The 23,563-nt window shown below is 32.5% G+C and overlaps 1 protein-coding gene across 4 annotated transcripts in view; it reads right to left on the bottom strand.

The window, feature by feature from the left end:
• PTBP2 (polypyrimidine tract binding protein 2) overlaps positions 1–23,563 on the bottom strand; it is a 114,642-nt gene that overhangs the window by 40,458 nt on the left and 50,621 nt on the right. For all 4 annotated transcript variants that reach the window (XM_074262753.1, XM_074262754.1, XM_074262755.1 and 1 more), the window contains exons 4-5: positions 4,118–4,290; positions 2,789–2,932 (exon numbers count right to left, since the gene is read on the bottom strand). In XM_074262753.1, the coding sequence (XP_074118854.1) occupies positions 2,789–2,932; positions 4,118–4,290 (317 nt within the window). The remainder of the gene's footprint in view (positions 1–2,788; positions 2,933–4,117; positions 4,291–23,563) is intronic.

Here is a 23,563-nt window from a genome sequence, read left to right as displayed (position 1 = left end):
ACATGGAGAGAACCTCCCAGAAACCAAGAAAAAATATTTAAATATTAAAAATCTATTGTTAATCTGAAATAGAAACTGAAAACATAGGCAAGGAGCAAATTTAAAGTAATTATCACTTTAAGGGATCAAGAAGACAATAAACTAATGAAGAAGAAGTTTAAAGATATAGGAAGGGGACCAGGAGATTATAGTATTTAGTCAAAAGAAGAAGAAAAGAATTATCCATAAGTGGAGTATACAATAGTGACAAATGCTTCACAGATTTAAAAAAAAAAAAAAAAAAAAAAAAAAAGACTTTTAAAAAAGCAGTGGATGAGTATGATAGAGAAGAAATTCAAATTTCTAAAGATTAAGATAAGAAAGGAGTAGGAAGGAAGATGCAGAAGTATGAGATAGAGACAACTTTCTAAATTAAGATTTTTGCCAATAAAGGGACGGAGAGGTGTGAGATAGTACCTGGAAGAGTTAGAAAGATCAAGCAAAAGCTTCTTTTAAGAGGAAATAATAAATAATATTTTTAGAAGCATGGGAAGAAGACAGAAAATATCACTACTAGAAACAAGAATGGGTTTAGATCAAAGGCAGAGACAACAGAAGAGAAAGCAATTTTATCAAGCAAGCAAGCAAACACCTCCTATGTGTTAAATACTGTATTAGTTGCAGGCGACAAAAAGAATAAAGAGTTAGTTCCTGCCTCAAAAAACTTACATTCTAATGGGAAGGGAACATATACATAAATACAAAGTAAATGAAAGGTCAATTTTTTGGGAGGGAGGGCATTGAGAGCTAATGAAATCAAGAAAAATTTATGTTGTTAGAGGAGGCTGACCTAATTTAAAGAGAACTGAGGATTTTAAGAAGGAGAGATAAGGAAAGGTTATATATACATCAGGCATGGGAAACAGTCTGTGCAAAGTGATGGAGATGGGTGAGGAGTACCATGTATGAACAGTAGGTAAACCAGCCTGGCTGGGACACAGAGTTAAGTGAAAAAGAATAAAATACGTTATGTCTGGAGCCAGATCATGACATACTTTGTAGACCAAAGGAGTTTATATTTGATCCCAGAAGCAATTTTATTAAACAGAGGAATTTCAGTCACTTTTGCTTTTAGAATATAACTGGTGGTTTTATGGGGTATGGATTGTGACGAGAAGAGAATAGAAATAAGGAGACCAACTAAGAGAGTACTTTAATAAGCAAAAGGATGAATAAATTTTTTCTATAATACTGTTAAGTTTTGAGAAGCAGAGGAGGGAGCTGACAGTCATCAAATCTGGCTTCAAATTTCTTAATTCAGTAAAAGACAAACATTTTAAGTACATGGAGGAGTGGAGATGAGGACAGATAGGCTTGTGAAGGAGACTGGAAGTCAATAAAAGTAAAGTAGCACTGCCAAGCAAGAGAAACAATCTACACTTAAGGATATGCTCCATAAATGAATACTGGGTGAAATCAGCACTTCATGATTCATACAGTGCCTACTATCTGCCAAACACACTACTTAGCATTTTACAAATAGCATCTCAATTGGTTCTCTCACAGTCCTGGGAGGTAGATGCTCTTATTATTACCATTTACAGAAGTAGGCCAATGTTTCTTTTTTATTTTTGGAAGAAAAAAACCAAGCCCAGATATTGTTACTGCACTTCAATATGTGAACTTTAAAACTATTTCTATTTTATCTTTTATTATTTTTTAAATCATGCTAAATCAATCTTAATGTAATAACAGTTTCTATTCATATTCAAGACCAAATCTAATAAATTTTCAATTCTTAAATGTTTTTATTAGGGAAATAATTAATGAATCTTTAACAGGGACTTTACAATGAGAAATGAAGGTGAAATAAAGTCAGAAGTACACTTGATAATATATTTTTCATTTAAAGTCCTGGCTGCAGTGTTCACATGAAAGGTTTGTATTAATAATTAATCAAGTCCCATTTAATTAGTTACTGATTATTTAAAATTAAAACATCCAGGTAGAAACAACATGCTGATTCTGCAAATTTCAAAACATCAAATCTAAATTCTTTTAAAGTACCTTAGAACATGAAAAAGAAAAAAGTTTCAAAGCATTTCCTAAATATTAAATAATTGATCTGTCCCGCAAGAAATATAATAGAATACCCTTACAACAACACTATAATATAAATTTTTACACTGGTTATCTTATGAAGCCCAAGCAAAAATAAAATACTGATGGCTTGATAAGGCTGTAACAACAAGAACAAAATTCCAGAACATTAGATCCTCCAAAAATATACACAGCACCCAAACACTTAATGCACCACACATCAAATTATGAAGCCACTGAGAATAAAAGCTTAATTTCTGTGACATTTTTAAAGAAAATCGTTTAGTCTTTTTATTTTATTAAAGGAAAAAAGAAGGGGAAAAAAAGAATTTAATGGCCTTTTAAGTTGATAAACAATTTGAAACTTAAGTTCCCCTCATTTAATACGTTTGTATTATTTATTTACAAGTATTTACAAATCAAATAAGTGTAAATGCACAAATTTCTCTCGCCACAATAACTATTCCCTCTTGAACTCCCTTTTCTAAGTTGTTTTTTTTTGTGTTTTGTTTTGTTTTTGTATCAGGACTCTAATATTAGGGAACAATATACCTTTAGGTACAAAATACCTTTCAAAATGGGACCTTTTTCTGAATATTATTTTTATCAAATATTTAGTATCATGATATATACGCATTTAAATTCATATATATGCATAAACACACACACACACACACACACACACACACACACACACACACACACATACCTGATTTAATGTATTATCTGTCTTTAATTCTTTATGATTGGAGTACTGGATATATATGGGTTGGTTTCGAAGATGAGGTGTCACAGCAGAATAGTAATTAACCATAGTAATAGCTGCTTCTTCTGTAGCTAGTTCCAAAAATGCCTATGGTGAAAAGTTTTTTTTTTTTTTAAAGTATGAATTATTTTCAGTCGTTTCAATATAAACACAGTACATGTTAACTGATAAAGCAGTCTTCCATAAAGTACATTTTAGTTCCTATTTAGATGACTCCACAATTTCATAACTAGACACCTAAAAACTGTTGTGAAAGAAATCCATGTTATGAAAAATAAACTACATTAGTTTAACATTTTATAGAATAATAGAATATAACTATTTACATAAAGCATTTTCAAACAATTTCCCCCCAAATTAGCCAATAATGGGGCAGCTAGGTGGCACGTGAATAGTCCACTAGCCCGGAAGTCATGAGGTTCTGAGAGTTCAAATTTGGATTCAGACACTTAACTCTTCTTAACTGTGTGATCCTGGGCAAATCAATTAACCCCAACACCTCAGTAAAAACAAAAAACAAATATTTCCAAAAAAATTAGCCATTATATTCAAAATTTAAACTATTCATTACCAAAATTGTGAATTTTAAAAAAGTCAAATTGAAATGTCTTTCTGCATTCTAAAATATATAAAACCATTAATTTAATGGTTACTTGGTAGTTATAATATAATACAGAAATACTTTAAAATGTTATCTGAGATTCAGTATTAGCAGAAATGATCATTGAATTCTGGGAAAATAATTGACATCCAAGAGTTTAAAAAATATATTATTTTCCTAATATCAGATTTTGGTAGACCCTGCTTTAGGGGCAATGTTTTTTTTATTAAACCAAGAATCGGTATCTTTAGCTCTCATACCATGCTTTAGATGTATCTCTAAATGCCAAACTTAGGGGGCAAAAAACTTCTCTAGGAATTTAAGAAAACAGGATTACTTTGGCAAATAAATAAGCTATTGTCTTTTAACTTCTTAAATTCCTGTGATATCCTTTATAATCAAATTTCAAGTATTAAGTGACTTATTACCAATCTATCTATCCCTGTAGTACCTTCAAGTACTAATATCTTAATACAAAAATGTCCATTCTCTAAAACAAACCCTTTGCATTCACTGTCCTCTTAGACAGTGATCACCTAAGTTATAATTAGATAACTGCTCTTTTAGGGTATGCCAAATCCCCAGTCTCAATTTCTTATCTTTCCAAACTTGATTTAAAAAAAAAAAAAAAAAAGTATGGGGCTTGAAAAGTAGCCCTAAAAGAAGCATACCTGATTTTTTCCTTTCAGCATTAGGATGTTGGTTACCTTACCAAAAGGTAAACCCAATGCAATGACTTCTGTTTCTGTCACTTCACCAGGTAATTTTCGAATGTGAAGTACACGGGAAGGGGCCCCATCCATTTTATCTTCTCCTTTGAATTTCTTGCTGTCATTACCATTGGCTGAAAGATATGTCAAAATTAAAATTCATAAAAATATATATTAACATTTAACAAATACCAAATTATACTTTTATAATACATGCAAGAATATATCAAAGCTAAATTAAAACCAAGAATAACAAAATAATAAATGTCAAACGATTATTAAGGAATAGTTACGAATGGTGCCTATAAATATATCTGAAAATTCATAAGTGTTTTCTCAAAGAAATGAAGAAAATCAATTCTTCAATGTTTAAGATAAGTATCACTAAACAGTTTATTTAATACTGAATGTTGAATCATAAAGAATAAGATAAGTGAGCATGAAGAAATAAAATACATAAAGAATATGAATATATGAAGAAATAAATTAAAATTTAAGAGGTTATTTAAAAAAACTCAGCACAGATTACACACAACATTATTGACTTTTATATTATCATCAAAGGATAGTATGATTTGGTGCATAGAAAACTGGCCTTGAAGGCAGTGAGATCTCGGTTCATATTGTATTGCGACTGTTCAAGTCACTTAGCCTTAATGCTCTAACTGCAACTTTAAGTTGCAGAAGAGGGAGTTTCCTCACCAAGGGTTCTATGTCAATGAAATCAAAGGTACATTTCCTATCCTCCTATCGCAATAATTTTAGTGCCATGTGACACAGAAAAATATTGTACAAACTAGAAAAATGTTGTTATAATATTTTAATTAGATTATTTTAACTGAGAAAAAATCATTAATAGACAAGAATATTTACAATATCCACTTCAAGAATGTGACAAAATCTGTTGAGTTATTTTCAAGACATGTCTATCCCAAGAACTGTCTTATCTTTTTCATTGACATCATCCCCAATTTACTTCCTTACATCTGTGATCAGTTATCTGTCTACTTTAGTTTTATACCTATCACAAGTCAAAAGAGCAAGAGCCAAAAAATATTCCTCTAAAAGATCCCAAATATTATGTCAGAAAGTCAACAGTTTAAAAAGACAAGAAATTTTTTCAGTTTATTAAGTCCCCTCCCCTGACTCATAATCAGTCTAAGAGATGACAGGAGCTGTCTGGAATATGAATTGAAGAACAGGTGAGCACAGGAAAACTAAACAGTTTTAGATTTCTTCTTTCTAGAGAGATCTTCTTGGATCACATACAAAATATTCCAAGGGACCCCTATCTCTTAAAAAAAAAAAAAAGTATTTGTGTTACTGTTATCCTGCAACAGCACTGATAAATAAATGTATAAACAACACTGTAACAGAAAAATAGGACTCATATGCTTAAAGGCATATTGAAGGGAGACTGGAAGGGGAAAAGATTCTGGTTATTCATCTTTAATTTTTGTCTTATTTTTTTAAAAAATTGGAAAATGCCAAATATTTTGGCTTTCCCCCCAAAAGAATGAAAATTATAATGTTTGAGGCAAGATATTCATCAGATATGGCCCTTAACTCCCACAAAATTATTTCTCACAACTATCATATGATGGGAGGACTATACAAAAACTATTTGTGATATCAAATCACTACAATCATCATGCTATGTACTACCCAGATGAAAGATTCAAATTCAAACTTATCTTAACATGCCAAGAGATTACCCATATTCATCCACCCTCTTACTCTGACCTGCAGTCTTTCCCTGATTACAGATTCTAACAATGATGGTTACAAACATCACCAGGCTAGCCCATTCTTAAAAAACAAAACAAAAAAATAAGATTCTACCATTGCCCAGGAGTTTTCACTTAATATGTTCCTTCCCTTTAACAGCCTAACTCCTAAAATGTCATCTACAAAAACCCTCTGGAATATGGTTTTCATCACTCAACTGAAATTGCTCTCAAAAATTATTAATGATTTCTTAATTGCCTAATCTAATAGTCATTTATTCTCTACAACACTGTATACTATCTATCCTCTTTGGGTTTTCATGAAAAACTCTACTCTCTTCATTTTCTTCCTATCTAAGTGCCAGACACTGTGCTAAATGCTTTGACTAGAAAGAAAAAACAAAACAAACAAGCAAAAAAAACCCTAATGAGGTCCCTTCCTTCAAAAAGCTTGTATTCTGATATTAAAGTCCACATGCAAATGACTACACATAAACTGGATATATACAGTTTAAATGGATAGTAACCTCAAAGAGGCACTAAGCATTAAAGAACTGACAGTCCTCTTACAATCTATCAAAGATTTATTGAGCACCTACAAGTGTGCTAAGCACTGTGAATAGATATAGACAGCACCAAAAGGTGGTTCCTGCTTTCAAGGAGCTTCCACTCTAATGAGGGAAGGGGGGTAGAGAGGAATCAGGAGTGGGGGGGAGAGGAAAAAACAACATACAAAGCCTGGAGAGTAAAGAAAAACTGTGAACTGGGTACTGAACTCAGGAAGGAGAGTGTCTTAAAGGCAGAGAGACAACTGTTATCAGATTCCTTATTGAGTGACAAAACAGATTATATGACCCTGAAAGAAAGGTGAATGATTGATAGTAGAAAGAGAAAAGGAACTGGAATGGTAATGCAGAATAAGAAGTATTTCAACTCCAAAGACCAATGAATTAGAGGGTATGAATGAAGATGCAGGCAGTCTGGAAAGTAGCCACAAAAGTCTCATCTAAGTATCAATGAGTTCAAGAAGATAAAAGATAAAGGTTTAAGATGCAAGCTAGTTTGTTACCTGTGAAGCTGCGGCATTCCAGACACAGTGAAACAAGTACTTTTAGCTGGAGTAGGATTGAGAGGGATAGGAATAAAAGAATGGGAAGAGACTGGCAGTCAGAATCACAAGGCTGGGGAAAGAAGTATTTTAGTCACTGACAAAAGAATTCAAGTACATTATATAGTCAGTTATCAATAGGTTATCAACCACAGAGGTTCAGCCTGGAGGTGGAGTCATCTCAGGGTATCAAACAGCTTTATGTAGCTGGAAAGGTTTCAATGTGGGCTGCCCAATACGCAGGTAAGCTATGAAAATTAGGTGGTGGTAGAGTGTTTGAACCATTCATCTAGTCTTCACCCTATTTCAGATCCTTACCACATCTCTTTGGACTATTATTACAATAACCTCTTAATTAGTTGTCCTCAAACTTTTCCCCACTACAATCCATTCTCCACACATAATGCCAAAGTGAATTTTCCTAGTCTAAATCTGACAATTTCATTCCCTAATCAATAAATTCCAATGACTACTATTAGTTCTAGAATAAAATGCTATTTTACACTTAAAGCTCTTTACAACTTGGCCTCAAACTTCCTTTACCAGCTTTATTCCACACTATTCCATACCATATAGTCTAGCCAAATAGAATTTCTTGATGTTTTTCACCAAACTGAAAGCAAAACAAAAAATTCATTCCATTTTCTTTTTTTGAGTGTGAACTAGTTGTCCCCCATAAGTGAAAAAATTTCCCTCCCTTTGTCCACTATTTGAAATATGTAATTCCTTCAAGACTCAACTGGAGTATCACCTAATAAATGAAGCCTTTTCTGATCCCATAGAGGTGACAATGTCATACTCCCCACCCAGATAACACTGTTTCGGATTTTGCATGCATTCTATATATAGTTTGTAGCTTTGTGTTTTCTTCCCTTTTTAGAATGTTAAGATCTCTGATAAACTGATTAATAGCCAAAAGACATTAACAGGAAGGTTTCTAATGAAGAAATCAAAACAATTTATAATCACATGAAAAATATTCTAGATCATTATTGATTAGAGTACAAATTAAAACAACTTTAAGATTACCATTTTATGATGGACAGAAACAACTACACCCAGAGAAGGAACACTGGGAACTGAATGTAAACTGTTAGCACTAATGTCTATCTACCCAGGCTACTTATACCTTCGGAATCCAATTCTTATAATTATAAAATTAATTTTAAAAAATTATCATTTTGCTCCTATCAGATTGGCAATAAATGTTGAAGGGGATATGGAAAAATGGGGATAATAATCCTTTGTTGGTGGAATTATTAACTGATCCAGCCATTTTGGAGAGCAATATGGAATTATGCTCAAAAAGTTACTGAGCAACTAACTGCCCTTTGATCAAACAATACCACTACTAGATCTATTTCTAAAGATGACTTGGGGAAAAGGAAAAGAAGTCAATGTTCCAAAATGTTTACAACAGTTCTCTTTGTGATGGCAAAGAAATAGAAATCGTGGAAATCCCCATCAATTGGGGAACAGCTGAACAAGTTGTGGTATTTGATTGTGATGGACTACTACTGTGCTATGAGAAATAACCTTAGTGATCTTAGAAAATCATGGAAAGTCTTGCATTAAATAATGAAAAATAAAGTGAGCACTACATTGTATACAGTAACAGCAATACTGTTCTAAAAATAACTTCAAGTGAATAAGTTGTTTTGACTATTATAAATAGCCAAATTAAAATTAAAAGATATATGAAAAGCTATCTGCATTCAGAGAAGGAACTGATGAATACAAGTATGTGTAGAATGAATTTACATATATAGATATATTTGTGTCTAATGGTAGCCATCTCTAAGGTAAGAGTGGGGGGAAAGAAGAAAAAAAAAAGAAAAACATTTATATGGGAACTTTAAAAGGAATAGCAAGGTTGTATATAATGGATTTGCAGTTTCATGTGCAATTGTGTATTTATCATACTATTATGAAAATACTTGTTTTATCCATAAATTTAAAATTTAATAAATAAAAATTTAAAAAAGCTTTGAGAACAAGGACTGCTTCCCTTCTGTCTTCTTATCCAGAGTACCTAGTATATAATAGGTGTTTAATAAAAGATAGATGATTTACTATTGAACTAACAATCAATAAACAAACATTTATTAAGAGTCATCATGGTTAGAATTACAGAAGGAGAGAGCAAGGCAACTACATCTAGCTCTTGCTCTTATAGCCATTGAAGTTTTCTGAATTCAAGAGAGACAACAAGCTGGATGAGCACTAATTTTCTTTGGCACTGATGCAAAATAATAAAAATAGGTAAAATGATCCCAAAACACTAAGAAGTAAAATATCTTTATACACCTTTGTTCAAATGTGTCCCCCAAACTCCCAAAAAAGTGTAAGGAAGCACCCAGATGCTTTTGTAAATTTTCACAATTTCATTTAAAAAAAGGGGGGGGGGGAAACAAACCAGAAGAGTAGAAGATTTAGTAAGAAGTAACTTAAATCTCAGAACATGGTAAAAGTAAGGCTAGTTGCAAAAAAAGGAATGAAAAGCCTACATTATAGCTAAAAGAAAAACAAAAACAAAGTTCAAAGATCTCAATGAACTGAAGGGGTCTTCTTCATCTTATTATTAAATCCTGATTATCATCCAAAAGTCAAAGAGGAGAATGTTGGCCTTGCTATTAAAGAAGTGAGAAAAAAATTGGGAAAAACATGGAATAATATTCCAGCAAGTTTCCTTTTTCTCCATTCCAATTTTTTTTTCATCATTTGAATTTACAAAGATCTTTTGAGTACTTATGTTTTTTCCTCCACCCCTTATTTATTCCTCCAAAATTCCTCCAATATTCTATTATTTTGACCAACTATAACACTAAGCAAGGCCAGCAAGGGGACTGATGAATGAAAGAAATGAAAGGGGGAAGAGAACATGTGAATAAAAAAATAAGATGAGGAATTCATAAAATTGTTATGTATAAATAATGATAGTACCTAAAAATCAAATTTAGAATTGAAGGTATCTTAGAGGCCATCTAGTCCAAATCCCTCATTTTACAGGTGAGGAAACTGAGTCCCAGAGAGGTTAGATGATTTATTTTTTCAACTTTATACAAGCAGTCTGTGGCAGTTCTCTAACCTTATCTCTTTAATATTCAACATTTTCCCCACATTTCTTCCATGTAGCTTACCCAAAAAGCATCATTCTCCTCGATCTTAAAAAAAAATTCAATTCAATGAGTTGAGACTTGTAAAGGAAGAAAAAGATAACAAAAAAGGTTTTGGGAGTTTTTAAGTTCTGTTAGAGGAAAATGAAGACCCAGAAATGGACAGGATCATTACTTAGGCTAAGTCAAACAATAACTATCAACAGAAGACAGAATTGTTCAATTATTATTTTACTTCGTATGCCAAGGAGAATGATCACTGGACTGTGAAGAAAAGAATAAAAATGACTAATGGGGAACTGGCACCCAATACAAATGATAGGACACTTAAAAGAGCTACTATATCCTTAATTAATTCAAATCACATGACACAGAGGAACTAACACTGATCTTATATCTCCCCTCCTTTTTTCAACCAAAGTAGAAATAGCTGTTTACACTCATTGCACCCACTTCCACCCCTCTCACTTTAAAAACTTTTCAATTTGGCTTTTAAACACTCAACTGAAATTGCTTTCTCTAAAGTCTTTAATGATCTGGGAACTGCCAGATCTGACATTTTCTCAATCCTATTCTTACTCTAGTCACCAATCAGTCACACATCAAATGTCAACTCCTTCCTCACCCATTCTTCCCAAGAATGTTAACTGAATCAATATTATCATTGCAGGAAAAGTCAGACTGCACCACAACTCCACTTATCCACTTCTGTGACTTCTTAAACCAGTATTCTCTTACATATGGATCTTCTCCTTTTAGAGTGCAAACTCTTTTGAAGCCAGAGATAGGCTGCCTTTTATATTTATATGTTTAATCTTATTAACAAAATGCTCAAACAAATATAAACTATAATATACAATAAAATATTTTTTCATTTATTTAATTCTTGACCTCAGCAACCTATGGCCTTAGTGACCACCCTTTCCTGTTGGCTACTTGATTTTCATGATATTACTTCCTTCTGGTTCTTCTCTTACCAGTCAGAGCTACTCCTCCTGAATTTTCTTTCCTGGATCATCAAAATTAACACACAATTTATTTATTTATTTCAAAGATTAATTTTTTAAAAAAAATTTAAAATTAATTTTTATAATTATAACATTTTCTTTGACAGTACATATTCATAGGTAATTTTTTTTTTTACAACATTATCCGTTGTACTCCCTTCTGTTCCAAATTTTTCCCCTCCTTTCCTCCACCCTCTCCCCTAGATGGCAAGCATTCCCATACATATTAAATATTTTATAGTATATCCTAGGTACACTATATATGTGCAGAACCGAATTTTGTTGTTGTTGTTGTTGTTGAAAAGGAAGAATTGTATTTGGAAGCTAAAAATAATCTGGGAAGAAAAACAAAACAAAACAAAACAAAACAAAACAGTGCTCACAGTTTATACTCATTTCCCAGTGTTCCTTTTCTGGATGTAGCTGATTCTGCTCATCATTGATCAATTGGAATTGGATTAGCTCTTCTCTATGTTGAAGATATCCACTTCCATCAGAATACATCCTCATACCGTATCATTGTTGAAGTGTATAATGATCTTCTGGTTCTGCTCATTTCACTTAGCATCAGTTGATGTAAGTCCCTCCAAGCCTCTCTGTATTCATCCTGTTGGTCATTTCTTACAGAGCAATAATATTCCATAGCCTTCATATACCATAATTTACCCAACCATTCTCCAATAGATGGACATCCATTCATTTTCCAGTTTCTAGCCACTATGAAAAGGGCTGCCACAAACATTTTGGCACATACAGGTCCCTTTCCCTTCTTTAGTATTTCCTTGGGATATAAGCCCAGTAGTACTATGGCTGGGTCAAAGGGTATGCACATTTTGATAACTTTTTGGGCATAATTCCAGATTACTCTCCAGAATAGTTGGATTCTTTCACAACTCCACCAACAATGCATGTGTCCCAGTTTTCCCACATCCCCTCCAACATTCATCATTATTTGTTCCTGTCATCTTAGCCAATCTGACAGGTGTGTAATGATATCTCAGAGTTGTCTTAATTTGAGTTTCTCTGATCAATAGTGATTTGGAACACTCTTTCATATGAGTGGAAATAGTTTCAATTTCATCATCTGAAAATTCTGTTCATATCCTTTGACCATTTATCAATTGGAGAATGGCTTGATTTCTTATAAATTAAAGTCAATTCTCTGTATATTTTGGAGATGAGGCCTTTATCAGAACCTTTAACTGTAAAAATGTTTTCCCAATTTGTTACTTCCCTTCTAATCTTGTTTGCATTAGTTTTGTTTGTGCAGAAACTTTTTAATTTGGTGTAATCAAAATGTTCTATTTTTGTGATCAATAATGGTCTCTAGTTCTCCCTTGGACACAAACTCCTTCTTCCTCCACAAGTCTGAGAGGTAGACTATCCCATGTTTCTCCAATTTATTTATGATTTCGTTCTTTATGCCTAAATCTTGGACCCATTTTGATCTTATCTTAGTATGTGGTGTTAAATGTGGGTCTATGCCTAGTTTCTGCCATACTAATTTCCAGTTTTCCCAGCAGTTTTTGTCAAATAACGAATTCTTATCCCAAAAGTTGGGATGTTTGGGTTTGTCAAAAACTAGATTGCTATTTTTATTCACTATCTTGCCCTGTGAACCTAACCTATTCCACTGATCAACTAGTCTGTTTCTTAGCCAATACCAAATGGTTTTGGTGACTGTTGCTTTATAATATAGTTCTAGATCAGGTACAGCTAGACCACCTTCATTTAATTTTTTTTTTCATTACTTCCCTTGAAATTCTCGACCTTTTGTTGTTCCATATGAATTCTGTTGTTATTTTTTCTAGGTCATTAAAAGTTTCTTGGGAGTCTGATTGGTATAGCACTAAATAAATAGATTACTTTAGGGAGTATTGTCATCTTGATTATATCGGCTCGGCCTATCCAAGAGCACTTAATGTCTTTCCAATTATTTAAATCTGACTTTATTTTTGTGGCTAGTGTTTTGTAGTTTTGCTCATATAATATATTCCCAAATATTTTATACTATCAACCGTTATTTTGAATGGAATTTCTTTTTGTATTTCTTGCTGTTGGATTGAATTAACACACAATTTAACTAGGCATGATCATTTATGGGCTCTGTCCTGAGAACTCTGCTCTCTATATACTTTCTAATTTAGTGATCTCCAGAAGTAATTAGCTAAGTACTTTAGGCATTCTAGATAATGAAGTGGATTAAGTGCTGAAACTAGAATCAAGAAAATCTGAATTCAAATCTAGTCTCAAACACACCTAATTGCATGATCCTCAGCAAGTCATTTAATTTGTCAGCCTCAATTTTCTCAGCTGAAATATAGCCAACTATATATAGGGCAGGGTTACTGTGATAATCAAATGAGATAATATTTGAAAATGCTTTATAATCTTGAAAATGTTACATAAAGACTAAGTCATTATTATTTTTTTTACTATGCACTTAATGATCATCATTATGCAGATGGTATTATAATTATTTTTTTATATAGTTTTTATATAGTACCTTAAGATCAGGAAAGCATTTTATGTTATCTCATTTGATCTTCACAAAAATTCTATGAGATAAGCACCATTATTATTCCTTTTCTTACAGATAAGAAAAATGAAGCTGAAAATGACTTAAATATGGTAATTCAGCTAGTGTATATCTATTGCTAAAAGTCCATCACTTGATCCACTAAGTCACAGTTAACTCTTGTACCTTAGATGACTGTGGGCTCTACATGTGTGTGTGTATGTATGTATAAACACACACGTGTATATATGTGTATGTGTATATACATAGTGTGTATGTATATATATATATATATATATATATATATATATATATATATATATATATGAAGTTTTCTTTAACCTTCATAACCAATAAATCAAAAATCTTTTCACTAAACAGTATTTTCCAAGAATTGAGCAAGATATTAAAGTTACAAAGAAGCAAAGCAAGCAGTTCAGTTGAGCTCCTCCACAACAAAAATCTGGAAAATGCATGCACTAAGATCAAGAAATGATTAGGAAATCCAAGGAAAAAAAAAAAAAATCACAGTCTTAACTCCAGCCAAGTACAACATTTAGAGACAGAAAGGGTGTAAGCTCTAGGGCTAGGACCTGGTCAGTGGCATACTAGATAAAACATTTCAGTATACAAAAACTAAAAGACAGAGCAGGAACAAGTTTGTTTCTCTATACATAGCCTAGAGCTAACTAACTATTGCTCCTTTTTTTCAGCACCATCCTTAGATACAGATTTTCTCCTTGGCTTGGTCTGGAACTGGGTAGTAAGAGATAGGGCTCTTTCCAAATCCTGCTAAAGGTTGGAGGTCACTCTTTATAAATATGGGCCCTCTTCTTGCCCTGGTACCCAGCTTTAGTCCTCTTTTAGTTTTTATGTACTGAAATGTTGCACTGATCTAGTGCATTTTCTAGAAAAACTATTATGGTGACAGAGACATTTAAAACATTCACCCAGAAGAAGAGAATGACTCCAAAATATCTACAAACATATATCAGCAAATTAAAAAAGAAAACTACCCAGATCTTTAAAAGGCAGACAGCCAAGTAAAATCAGAAGAATTTTTCATCTGCTGAAATCAACGCTTAAGTAAAAAAATCCCAGAAATGGTAAGTTAAAGACAAATGTGCAAGTAAACAGATAGAAATAAAGAATCCAAGTAAGTACCAAGGGGGGCATACAAGATTTAGCAGTCACCTCTAAAGCAGCACAAAGTTTGGGAAACAATATTCCAAAAGGTAAAAGAAGGTATGCGATTACACTCAAAAAATAATGTGCCCAGAAAAATAGGATAATCCTACAAGGGAAAAAAAATGAAATTTTAAAAAAATAAGGACTTCCAAGCTTTCCTGATAAAACAAAAAAAAAAAAAAAAAAAAAAAAAAAACCACAGCTAAATTGAAACTAAAATAAAAGACCCAAGACATGAAAAATATAAAGAGGTAAACAAGCAATCATAAAGGTCTATCCTTGGATAAATTTAAATTCTTTTAAACCTTCTAATACAGAGAAGATGATACTTAAGACAGAAAACCAGGGTGGGGTTCCATTATATTTTGATGATCTGCAAATAAGAATAGCAGGGAAGTCAAAGAATGCACTGGGCAGAGGAAGGATAGGGAAAATTATCTTACATAATCAGAAAATGCAAGTAGGAATACACAAAAACACATGGAAAGGAGGGAACAAAATCCACACAGGTGGGCATAGAAATACATTTCATTCAAAAAAGAAAAAGAACAAGAAGAATATTAAAAATGTTATTTAAGCCTCTAATCAAAGAGGGTGGATTTCAAAAAGTAAGATAAATAAAAAATCTGTAACTGGACTCTGGGTGAAAGAAAGAGAAATAGGGGCAGAGAAAGAAAAGATTACACAAAGCCTAGAACAGTGATGCTGAAATCAATCTTCTCTAACCAATCTCTCCTTCATATGGTCAGAACAAAAGGAAAAGTATAAGAGAATAGCATGGTATAAAATATAAAATTAATAAGTACAACTATGAAGGTGAATGGGAAGAATTAATTTATTAAATTGAAAAGATGAGCAGAATCTAATATTCTTCTATTTACAAACCAAAAGATATATACACAGTTAAAATAAAGGGCTAAGGCAAAATCTGTTTGGTTTTATCATAGGTTTAAAAAAAAAAAAAAAAAAAAAAAAAAGGAGATGCAAAAGACCCCAAACAAAACAGCAACAGCCACACATACGAAAAAAAAAAAAAAAAAAGACCTAATCCAAATAAACAGGAAAATTACATTTTGCAGAAAAGTATCACAATTAGTTCAATATCAATACTAAATATATACGAACCAAATGGCATAATACTTAAATATTAAAGGAACAGTTTAAAGTGTCAGAAAGAAATAAGCAGTAAAACTATAAACCTTAATTTACTGCTCTAAGATAAGTGTAAGATGCAAAAGATTTAAAAAGTGAAGAACCTAATCCACAACTTTAGCAAAATTGCAGGATATAAAATAAATCCACATAATTCGTTTATACATCACTAACAGAATCCAACAGCAAGAGATACAAAGAAAAATTCCATTTAAAATAACTGTCAATAGTACAAAATATTTGCTAAAAGAAAGTCAGGAACTATATAAGCAAAACTACAAAACACTTTACACAAATAAAGTCAAATCTAAATAACTGGAAAAACATTAATTGCTCTTGGATAGGTCAAATGAATATAATAAAGATGACAATGCTATCTAAATTAATCTATTTAGTGCTATATCTATCAATCGTACTTTCAAGAAAACTATTTTGCTGACCTAGGAAAAATAACAAAATTCATCTGGAAGAACAAAAGGCCAAGAATTTTAAGGAAATTAATGGGGAAAAAAAGCAAATGAAGCACCAGATCTACAATTATATTATAAAGCAACAGTCATCAAAACCATTTAGTACTGGCTAAGAAACAAAGTAGTTATCAGTGGAATAGGTTAGGTTTACAAGACAAACCCAAAGACCCCAGCTTTAGAGATAAGAACTCACTATTTGACAAAACTGCTGAGAAAATTGAAAGCTAGTATGAAAGAAATTAGGCATTGACCCACACCTAACACCATATACTAAAATAAGGCTGAAATGGGTTTGTGATCTAGACAAAAATAATATTATAAGTTTATCTCTCAGATCTGTGAAGAAAGAAATAATTTGTAACAAAATTAGTAATTTGTGACCAAAGAAGAACTAGAGATCATTATTATATTATAATAATTATAATATTACATTATAAAATAATTTTGATTATATTAAATTAAAAAGATTTTTTTTAATACAAGCAAAACTAATGCAGACAAGATTAGAAGGAAAGCAATAAATTGGAAAAACATTTTTACATCCAAAGGATCTGATAAAGGCCTCATTTCTAAAACATATAGAGAATTGACTCAAATTTATAATAGTTCAAGCCATTCTCCAATTGATAAATGGTCAAAGGATATGAACAGACAATTTTCAGATGAAGAAATTGGAACTATTTGTAGCCACATGAAAAGGTTTTCCAAATCACTATTGATCAAAGAAATGCAAATTAAGACAACTCTGAGATACCTGTCAGATTGGCGAAGATGACAGGAAAAGATAATAATGATGAATGTTGGAGGGGATGTGGGAAAACTAGAACACTAATACATTGTTGGTGGAACTGTGAATGGATCCAACAATTCTGGAGAGCAATTTGGAACTATGCTCAAAAAAATTATCAACCTGTGCATATCCAACAGTGTTTCTACTGGGCTTATATCCCAAAGAGATCTTAAAGGAGGGAAAAGGACCCAGATGTGCAAAAATGTTTGTGGCAGTCCTTTTTGTAGTGACTAAAAACTGGAAACTGAGTGGATGCCCATCAATTGGAGAATGGCTGAATAAATTATGGTATATGAATGTTATGGAATATTATTGTTCTGTAAGAAACAACCAGCAGGATGATTTCAGAAAGGCCTGGAGAGACTTACATGAACTGATGCTAAATGAAATGAGCTGAACCAGGACAACAAGACTATAAGATGATCAATTCTGATAGACACAGCTCTATTCAACAATGAGATGATTCAAATGAGTTCCAATTGTTCAGTGATGAAAAAAACCATATGCACCCAGAGAGAGGCCTCTGGGAACTGAGTATGAACTACAACATAGCATTTTTCACACTTTCTGTTGATGTTTGCTTGCATTTTATTTTCCTTCTCAGGATTTTTGTTTCTAGACCCGATTTTTCTTGTGCAGCAAGATAACTGTGTAAATGCGTGTGTGTGTGTATGTTGGATTTAACATATATTTTTAACATATTTAACATTTATTGGACTAGCTGCCACCTGGAGAGGGAAAAATTTGAAACAGAAAGCTTTGCAAGGGTCAATGTTGAAAAATTATCCATGCATATGTTTTGTAAATAAAAAGCTTTAATTAAAAAAAAAAGTGAAGAATCCGATTAGAATTTTAGACTATTAGACACCCAGAGATTAATGAAAGGACATGGAAAAGAATGTTTCTCAGCTATGCATAGTACTTTCACAAAAACTGAAAGGTTTAGGGCATAGAAACCTCATGAATACAGAAAGATAAATTTTACCTCTTTTAGAGAACACACTACAAAAAGAATTATATTAAATAATATCACTGATGAAATCATTAAAAATTAGAAGCTAACTCAAACCTAATGAATATATAGATCAAAAAACAAATCATAGAAACAATCCGTCACTAGTCATCTGGACTTCTGTTTTTCTAATGGACTCTGATTACTTGAAAAGAGTAAAGCAGACAATTTTCCACAACTCTGATTCCAATTCATGTACAAGTCAAGACATCACTTACAATGTCTTTGGTTTTCTTCAAAAATAAAGGACAGACAAAAAGAATTTAGCTAACAATAAAGCCAACAATGAGACAACATATTAATATGTTTGGGATACAGCCAAAGCAGTCCTTAGGGGAAAATGTATTATCTCTATAAACACTCAATTCAAGCATCACTTTCTGAAGCATTTTCTGATCCTGACTGACTGCTGGGATCTTTGTCTTTAAATTATCTTATATTTATTTGTACATCATATGTGTGTGTGCATGTGTGTATACAAGCACAAATACTTTCCATCTCTAGTAGAATATAAGCTGTTCCTTGAGAGCTGAGACTATTTATCTTAGTATCCTTGTTAATAGGCACATAGTAGGTACTTTAATAAATACTGATGGATTTTAGCTGTGATTTGAACTTCGTTCCTGATTCTAAATACAATGTTTTTCCACTTCATAAAACTGCTTTTCCCTTGAGACATAGGCAAACTCTGTTCGAAATACCAAATTAGAAGAAGGCAAACAGAAAATGTTTAAAATTAATAATACACTTGCTTGGAAAGACAGAATCTATCCTTAAGGTCACATTCATTCATTATTCCATTCAAAAAATAACATAGGCTAAATGGTTCCAAACCTAAGGACCAGAGGGTTATTTCAAGAGCTTTTCAAAACTGTATGAAAATCATAAATTAGCAACCAAATCTCTGCAGATTGAATGTCTTGTACACATATGTATTACTAACCTTTTTTGAACATGCTGGATTCTGTTACACTTAACAGAATGAAAAATTATTTAAAAGCACTACTAAATTCATATTAACTTTTTCACATGTAATTTTTAAAAAATCAAATAATATTTTGAGAGGCTGAGGAACAGAGTCCATGAAATTTTGATATTAAGAAGAATGGGAATCACCAAGCTAGGTACACTTCAGTAATTCATCACTTCCTAATAAATGAAGATCAAAGTTTCTTATCCAACAAGTAATAGTTGAAAGTCACCATAGTTAGGATCTGTACATATTCATACAAAAACTAAACAATATTTGCCTCCAAGAGCTTATGAACCAGTCTGAGGATACAATATGTACATTTAATGGTGTAAACAAAATAGATACAAGGTAACTGGGGGAAGGGAAGGGAATGGAAAACACTAGTAGCAGGAAGGAGTAGAAAAAACTCTTTTGTCCCAAGCTACCAAACCTGCTTCCATTCCAATATTCACAGTTATTACAGATAAAAGAAATTGTGGAAATGAGGCCCACCTTTCCCATCACTATAAGCAAAAATTGCTCACAAACTGCCACCAATTGACAGAAGTAGAAATCTCCAGGGAATGGAGCACCACCACTTCAAAAACTATCAACTCTTTCTCTAGACAAGCCCTCAGATATGATCTGGGAAAGAAGTATCTCCAAGGAGAAAGGACCACTCATCTTCAACAACTGCCACCTACAGAAGCAGGCATGCTAAACTAGCTGAAAATCATCAAGACATCCTGAGAAACAAAGGGAAGCATAGAAGAGGCAAGGTACACCACCACTACCAATATAAACACTATTTCACCCTCAAATATCCCAAAGCCTTTGGAATAATAATGCTTCCATCATAGTGTTCACAACCATTATTCTGGGAAGTACCCCAGTAGAGCTGGCTTCTGGAAAATATTTCTTCAGTAACAGTTAATAAAATTTTTTAAAAAAGTTTCTGCCACAACAATCCTGGTGTTGTCAAATAATTTGACACTAAAAATGGATATGATTTCATCAATGAAAATGACATTTAAAAAGGGATATTACCATCTTCTTTGCCACTGAGAGAACCAATTAACATTAATTAGTAGGATAGCAATTTGCTAGCCAAATTGAAGCAAAAACTTTTCCACAATTGATGGATAAGACTAGGGGGTAAAGAGTACCATAACTACAGTGAACACAAGCAACAATGTACTGCTTTCATTCGAATCTATGGCACTTTCTCAATTACCACAACCAAAAACAAATATCTAAGTTATTTGACATTAGAATTGAATGTTCAAACCATAAAACTGAACCAAGATATGTAAAGAACACTATGATTTTTGTGCATGTCCTCCCATAATCCTTCACAGATGAACTATACAAATCCCTCTTCTTGGTCACTTAACATTTCATGAGTATCAAAAGAAAGAAAGAGCAGTAAACATTAAAGGCTCTTCCCAAAGAGAAAAAGGTGAACTCTCTAAGGGTGAAACAGACAATTGTACCATAGAAACTGATATGAGAGATCATCCTGAAAGGGCAAGAATAAGAAGAATTTAAGTAATGGTGATTGATGGAATCACTTCTAAAGGAAACTAGGCTATGTGAAATTTGCAGATTCTACCTAGTTTTTCTTCTGTCCTGTAAAGCCAAACAGAATACAATTCTAATCTTCTACATGACAACCTTTCAAATAACTGAAGACAGCTGTCATGTTCCATCTAAGTCTTATCTCTTCCAGGTTAAACATTCCCAGTTCCTTGAAATTAGTCTCATGTGACATGGTTTCAAATCCTTTCACCATCTTGACTACCTTCCTTTATAATGCAATTTAGTTTGTAAACTTCCTTCCTAAAATATGAATTCAATATTCCAGATGTCATCTGCATGTGGTAGAGGTCAAGAGAACTATCACCTCTTTACTTGTAGATTTAAAGCCTTTCTTAATATATATATATATATATATTTTTTTTTTTTGGTCAGCTCAACATTGCTGACTCAAATGGTTCACAGTTCACTAAAAGGTAAAAGCTCATACTGAGCTTACAATTCACTAAAATGAACTTCCGGCTAGCCAGGCCTTCCTCATATCTTGAGCTATGAGATTAATTTATTAAAAACTTAAATGAAAGACTTTTACATTAAAATATATTACATATTTCATCATAATACAATCAGCCCAATCTTTTAGCTTGTCATCCTTTTTTAATATCTAAATTTGTCATTCAACATGTTATCAATACATGCTACCTTGTCTTGTTAAGCATTTATTCAAGACACTGATAAAAATGTTAAAGTGGTACAGTTCCAGCATAGTTTCCTGAATCTTATAAAGCAAAGCTTCTAATACTATGGTCGCAACCCCATAAAGGGCTGTGTACCTAACAATGTGGGGGCTGTGAAAAATTTGGCAATAGTAAAAGGTTTCTGAATGCAAAAACCAAAAATTGATTCAAAATCAAATGCAAAATTAATCTTAGAGGTGTTTCTATCAGCACTTACTCATGCTGCATCACTGAAGCATTGGTTCTGAACACATAGCATGTGCATTTTGCATTACGCATGCACAAATGCTGCCAGAAACACCTCAGTTCAGATTTGAAATGGATTGTGTAAAAATTTCTCAGGTAAAAGGGGGTCACAAGTGGAAAAAGTTTAAGAAGTCCTACTATAGTCTCCTCTTTCCCAATTGATAAAAATTAATGAAATGTTTTGGAATCAGGAATTTAAATCTAATAAATTCTATTTTTTAATGTAACCTATATCTTTTCACTTTTTTTTCCCCCAAAAGAAGATAATTCCAGACAACTTGCAGTCAGTAGCAAAGTTGGAAAATAAAATTTCTTGATTCCATCTCTTTCTCCTTTTTGTGTGTGACTTTTGCTGTGACTAGGAATATAAAAACGCTTTTTTTTTCTTCTTTTTTTTTAAAAGGTGAGGATAATCAGCAAATATTGTATGAAGACATGTCAATTCCCCTACCTAAAAATTATTCTCCCTCTTGAAATTTTTAAAATATTTTTGCTTATTTCTTATGTCTTCACTGCAAATCTAACCAACTCACTCTACTACTTTGTAAACTCTAATTGTTCACTTCTATCTCCAGGATGGCACATACGTCCCTCATTTGGCTTTTAAATCTCTTTACAATCTGGCCCCAATTTATTTTTTCTAGTCTTATTATACATATTCTTCTCTTTCCTACTCCCCATGTTCTAGCAAACTAATCCTCTGTAGTGTTTCAGACACAACGAAATTTCTCTTTTCTGTGACTTTTCCTTTGATATCCTTTTGTCAGGAATCTACTTTTCCCTTTCATCTCTGCTCATTAATACCTGTTGTTTCCTTCAAAATTCAGCTGAAGCCGCATCTTGTATATGAAAGCCCTTTCTGATTCTCCCCCAAAATACCTTGTATATATTTTGTATATTCTTACATATGTTCATGTCTTCTCTGACAGAATATAAAGTCAATAAGGATTCTTTATAGTCCCAATGCAAAATAAAATGCCTAGCATTAAATGGACTTTTAATAAATATTTTTGAATACTTGATTACATTTTACCCGATACATTTATTTAGCTAGATATTTTAGACTTAAGTCTTATTTGCTATTCCTCATTAGATTATAAACTATTTGAGAGCAAGGACTATAATATTTCTATGTTTTCATTAAATTTTCTCATTAGTATATTAGATTCTTGAGGGCAGGAACTGTCTTACATTTGTATTCTTCTGGTCCTTAACCTAGGGTCTCAATATAATGCTTTTTATTCATGTATACATTCAAGATTGTATAAATTCATTCTTGAATCTTCACTCTCATTCACCCCTCATCCTATCCAATCATTTGACAACTTACTGATTCTGCCACCAACTTATATCATAGACTTATCATGATTTAGACTATAAAAAGCCTACCAGGTACCTTTATCAACTTCCCTTTAGATTTCTAATCAAACAAACAAGTATTTAGAAGTACTTACCACTGTGTCTGGCTTTGTGATAGGTATTGGATATACAAAGAAAAAAAATAAAAAAGGTCCTGCCCTCAATTTACTATCACAGAAAATAATATGTAGATCATCTGAATAAAATTTCAAAGGAAACAAGGGATTCTAGGAAGCAATATTAGAAAAAGGTACCCAAGATATTGATGATAGTCAGTGCAAAAGCATGGAGACTGAAGATGGAGTGACTGTAAATCAAAAACAGCAAGGAGATCCTTTTGACTAGATTATAGGCTACAGAAAAAGAGTAATAAAATAAGGCTGAAAAAAATGAGGTGGGAAGCTATGAAAGGTTATTAAATGAAAAGCATATGGGCTTATATTTAAGCCAAGAGGCAAAAGGGAACCTCCAGAATTTAGTGTGTAGGGG

Source organism: Sminthopsis crassicaudata, chromosome 4, assembly GCF_048593235.1.
Source record: "Sminthopsis crassicaudata isolate SCR6 chromosome 4, ASM4859323v1, whole genome shotgun sequence".
Classification (NCBI taxonomy): Eukaryota; Metazoa; Chordata; class Mammalia; order Dasyuromorphia; family Dasyuridae; genus Sminthopsis; species Sminthopsis crassicaudata.
This window is presented reverse-complemented; position numbering and strand designations above follow the sequence as displayed.